Source organism: Protomyctophum parallelum (genome assembly GCF_964188405.1).
Source record: "Protomyctophum parallelum genome assembly, chromosome: 19".
Taxonomy (NCBI): Eukaryota; Metazoa; Chordata; class Actinopteri; order Myctophiformes; family Myctophidae; genus Protomyctophum; species Protomyctophum parallelum.
This window is the reverse complement of record NC_139717.1, coordinates 989,133-994,132: the sequence shown is the minus strand read 5'-3', so window position 1 is coordinate 994,132 and position 5,000 is coordinate 989,133. Positions and strand designations below refer to the sequence as shown.

Below are 5,000 nucleotides of genomic sequence, written 5' to 3'. Positions count from 1 at the left end.
TCGAGAACGAAAAGGATCTGGGCAGGAAAAACAAGAACAACAACAATAAATAAACAAACAAACATCACCATGTGAAACGAGACTCTAACGTTAAATCATTTCCTGGTTTACTCGGTGTCCAACCAGACGCTCACGTTCAATCATTTCCTGGTTTACTTTGGTTCCATTTGTAGTAGAGATGTCCCGATACTGTATCGGTATATCGGGAAATTCTGCCATTCTACCCACAGATCCGACACAGGGGTAAGGGGTCGACACTATGCCAGTCTAACCAGTGATCCCACACAGGGGTAAGGGGGTCGACACTATGCCAGTCTAACCAGTGATCCCACACAGGGGTAAGGGGTCGACACTATGCCAGTCTAACCAGTGATCCCACACAGGGGTAAGGGGTCGACACTATGCCAGTCTAACCAGTGATCCCACACAGGGGTAAGGGGTTGACACTATGCCAGTCTAACCAGTGATCCCACACAGGGGTAAGGGGGTCGACACTATGCCAGTCTAACCAGTGATCCCACACAGGGGTAAGGGGTTGACACTATGCCAGTCTAACCAGTGATCCCACACAGGGGTAAGGGGGTCGACACTATGCCAGTCTAACCAGTGATCCCACACAGGGGTAAGGGGGTTGACACTATGCCAGTCTAACCAGTGATCCCACACAGGGGTAAGGGGTCGACACTATGCCAGTCTAACCAGTGATCCCACACAGGGGTAAGGAAGGGGTCGACACTATGCCAGTCTAACCAGTGATCCCACACAGGGGTAAGGGGTCGACACTATGCCAGTCTAACCACCGATCCCACACAGGGGTAAGGGGTCGACACTATGCCAGTCTAACCAGTGATCCCACACAGGGGTAAGGGGTCGACACTATGCCAGTCTAACCAGCGATCCCACACAGGGGTAAGGAAGGGGTTGACACTATGGCAGGTAAATAAAATGTTTGGAACATGTGGAGTTTGCTTTGGAGTTTAGCCAAACTGCAAGTGCACATTTCAGTGAGGAGTCTGCTATAAACACAACACCAGATATATATCTATAGCTATAAACACAACACCAGATATATAGCTATAAACACAACATGAGATATATAGCTAGATAGCTATAAACACAACATGAGATCACAACACTGGTATCGGTATTCGGTATTCGGTATCGGTAACACAGAGATTGAGGTATCGGGATGGGATCGGAAGCGAAAAAAGTGTATCGGGACATTCGTACACTCTGAATTACAGACCCATAAGGGTTCCTGACTATCATTTAGCTGAGGACCCCCTGGAACTCCCTCAGGTACCCCCCGGACCCCCCGGACCCCCTGGAACTCCCTCAGGTACCCCCCGGACCCCCTGGAACTCCCTCAGGGACCCCTGGGGGTCCCCGGGCCCCTGGAACTCCCTCGAGGACCCCTGGGGGTCCCCGGACCCCCTGGAACTCCCTCCGGACCCCACGTTTGTGAACCATTGGTGTAGTCGGTAAACATAGACAACAATAAATTACAATAAATCCTTCCTTCCTTCCTTCCTTCCTTCCTTCGATCCTTCCTTCCTTCCTTCCTTCCTTCCTTCCTTCCTGATCTTATGCAATAAGTTAAAACTATCCCTACATCCTGGAGAGGCTAATTAGTAGAAGCTTAATTAATACGTCTTTTTTGTTCTTGTACTTTTCTAGAGACAACCTCGACACCCTTAACGAGAACGTCTACAGTGTTTCAGATCCTTGAGGGTCATCCGTGTCCTCAGGTCTGAATGGGGTCATAGGGTCATAGGGTCATAGGGTCATAGGGTCATAGGGTCATAGGGTCATAGGGTCATCCATGTCCTATAAATGGTCTAAATGGGTTCAGTGACAGCAGGAGGCGTCGCGTTTGACCAACGGACGCCAAGCAAGTCTGTGTTGAGATGGCGTTCAGACACACAGCGACGGTTTGTCCTTTAGTGAGGAGATGGGGTTCAGACACACAGCGACGGTTGTCCTTTAGTGAGGAGATGGGGTTCAGACACAAAGCGACGGTTGTCCTTTAGTGAGGAGATGGCGTTCAGACACACAGCGACGGTTGTCCTTTAGTGAGGAGATGGGGTTCAGACACACAGCGACGGTTGTCCTTTAGTGAGGAGATGGCGTTCAGACACACAGCGACGGTTTGTCCTGTAGTGAGGAGATGGCGTTCAGACACACAGCGACGGTTGTCCTTTAGTGAGGAGATGGGGTTCAGACACACAGCGACGGTTTGTCCTGTAGTGAGGAGATGGGGTTCAGACACAAAGCGACGGTTGTCCTTTAGTGAGGAGATGGGGTTCAGACACAAAGCGACGGTTGTCCTATAGTGAGGAGATGGCGTTCAGACACAAAGCGACGGTTGCCAAACTCTTCAGATCGTGAAAAACCCGAAATATCAGCGCTCGGTTCCACGGACGAACGTCGCGAAAATCACCGGTCCACAAGCTCACTTACGTTGTGCGGTGGGCTTGGAGATCTACAAGCTCACATACGTTGTGCGGTGAGCTTGGAGATCTACAAGCTCACGTACGTTGTGCGGTGAGCTTGGAGATCTACAAGCTCACGTACGTTGTGCGGTGAGCTTGTAGATCTACAAGCTCACGTAGGTTGTGCGGTGAGCTTGTAGATCTACAAGCTCACGTAGGTTGTGCGGTGGTCCTCTACCTTGCGTAGCGTGTGAACGCTTCGTCCTATTCAGTATTAAAAAGGTCTTAAGCTTGGGAAACCACTGGCCTACTGGTTGGATGTAGAATAGCGGCTGGTTGGTTGGATGGCGTACGGTTGGATGTAGAATGCAGTTGGATGGATGGATGGTTGGATGGCCTTCGTTGGGTGGGTCGTAGCTATGGCGTTGGATGCCATTATAGAGCTTCCTTGTTGGATTAGCGGCTGGTTGGTTGGATGGTGTTCAGGTTGGACAACTTGGACTGTGTTCAGGTTGGCGTTGGATGGCGTTGGATGGTGTTCAGGTTGGACTGTGTTCAGGTTGGATGGCGTTGGATGGCGTTGGATGGTGTTCAGGTTGGACTGTGTTCAGGTTGGCGTTGGATGGCATTGGATGGTGTTCAGGTTGGACTGTGTTCAGGTTGGATGGCGTTGGATGGTGTTCAGGTTGGACTGTGTTCAGGTTGGATGGTGTTGGATGGCGTTGGATGGTGTTCAGGTTGGACTGTGTTCAGGTTGGATGGTGTTGGATGGCGTTGGATGGCGTTGGATGCGCTGGGACATTATAGAGACTTCTTGTTGGGAGCGCTGAGCTTCCTCATCCCTCTGATCCTCGTCAGCAGGTCTCTGACGAAGACCTGGAGAGAATTGTAAAAACACAACAAAAACCCAAAGTAAATTAGAATGCTATTTGGCCCTCCACCGAGAATACACAGTGGCAAACTACCTGACCACTGTTACTGAGGAAGATGTTGACTATGTACAGACTCAATAGAAACAGATGTTGACTATGTACAGACTCAATAGAAACAGATGTTGACTATGTACAGACTCAATAGAAACAGATGTTGACTATGTACAGACTCAATAGAAACAGATGTTGACTCTGTACAGACTCAATAGAAACAGATGTTGACTCTGTACAGACTCAGTAGAAACAGATGTTGACTATGTACAGACTCAGTAGAAACAGATGTTGACTCTGTACAGACTCAATAGAAACAGATGTTGACTGTGTACAGACTCAGTAGAAACAGATGTTGACTCTGTACAGACTCAATAGAAACAGATGTTGACTCTGTACAGACTCAGTAGAAACAGATGTTGACTCTGTACAGACTCAATAGAAACAGATGTTGACTATGTACAGACTCAGTAGAAACAGATGTTGACTATGTACAGACTCAGTAGAAACAGATGTTGACTATGTACAGACTCAATAGAAACAGATGTTGACTATGTACAGACTCAGTAGAAACAGATGTTGACTATGTACAGACTCAATAGAAACAGATGTTGACTATGTACAGACTCAGTAGAAACATATGTTGACTCTGTACAGACTCAATAGAAACAGATGTTGACTATGTACAGACTCAATAGAAACAGATGTTGACTATGTACAGACTCAGTAGAAACAGATGTTGACTATGTACAGACTCAATAGAAACAGATGTTGACTCTGTACAGACTCAATAGAAACAGATATTGACTCTGTACAGCCTCAGTATAACAGATGTTGACTATGTACAGACTCAATATAAACAGATGTTGACTATGTACAGACTCAATAGAAACAGATGTTGACTCTGTACAGACTCAGTAGAAACAGATGTTGACTATGTACAGACTCAATAGAAACAGATGTTGACTATGTACAGACTCAATAGAAACAGATGTTGACTATGTACAGACTCAGTAGAAACATATGTTGACTCTGTACAGACTCAATAGAAACAGATGTTGACTATGTACAGACTCAATAGAAACAGATGTTGACTATGTACAGACTCAGTAGAAACAGATGTTGACTATGTACAGACTCAATAGAAACAGATGTTGACTCTGTACAGACTCAATAGAAACAGATATTGACTCTGTACAGCCTCAGTATAACAGATGTTGACTATGTACAGACTCAATATAAACAGATGTTGACTATGTACAGACTCAATAGAAACAGATGTTGACTCTGTACAGACTCAGTAGAAACAGATGTTGACTATGTACAGACTCAATAGAAACAGATGTTGACTATGTACAGACTCAATATAAACATATGTTGACTATGTACAGACTCAGTAGAAACAGGGAGACACAGACACACAGACACAGCTATCTCAAGTGGAGGTGGAGACGGAGCTACACTTTCTGTTACAATGCGACAAGTATAAAGACATCAGAGAATCATTCTTCCCTCAATTTAAAGAAAAATATAAAGAATTTGAAGTTGAAATTGAATGAGTTGTCATCAACTGAGGGACAGACAGTGGACAGTAGAGACAGGTATATCTGTCTGAGGGACATACAGTGGACAGTAGAGACAGGTA

The 5,000-nt window shown here is 46.2% G+C and overlaps 1 protein-coding gene across 1 annotated transcript in view; it reads right to left on the bottom strand.

The window, feature by feature from the left end:
- The window catches only part of LOC310876380 (uncharacterized protein), a gene marked incomplete at both ends in the record, with an annotated part of 93,078 nt that extends 93,077 nt beyond the window's left edge, over position 1 (bottom strand). The window contains one exon of the mRNA XM_083789908.1: position 1. This exon is cut by the window's left edge and continues 48 nt beyond it. Coding sequence (XP_083646034.1) covers position 1 — 1 coding nt within the window.
- Positions 2–5,000: the final 4,999 nt, after the last annotated feature.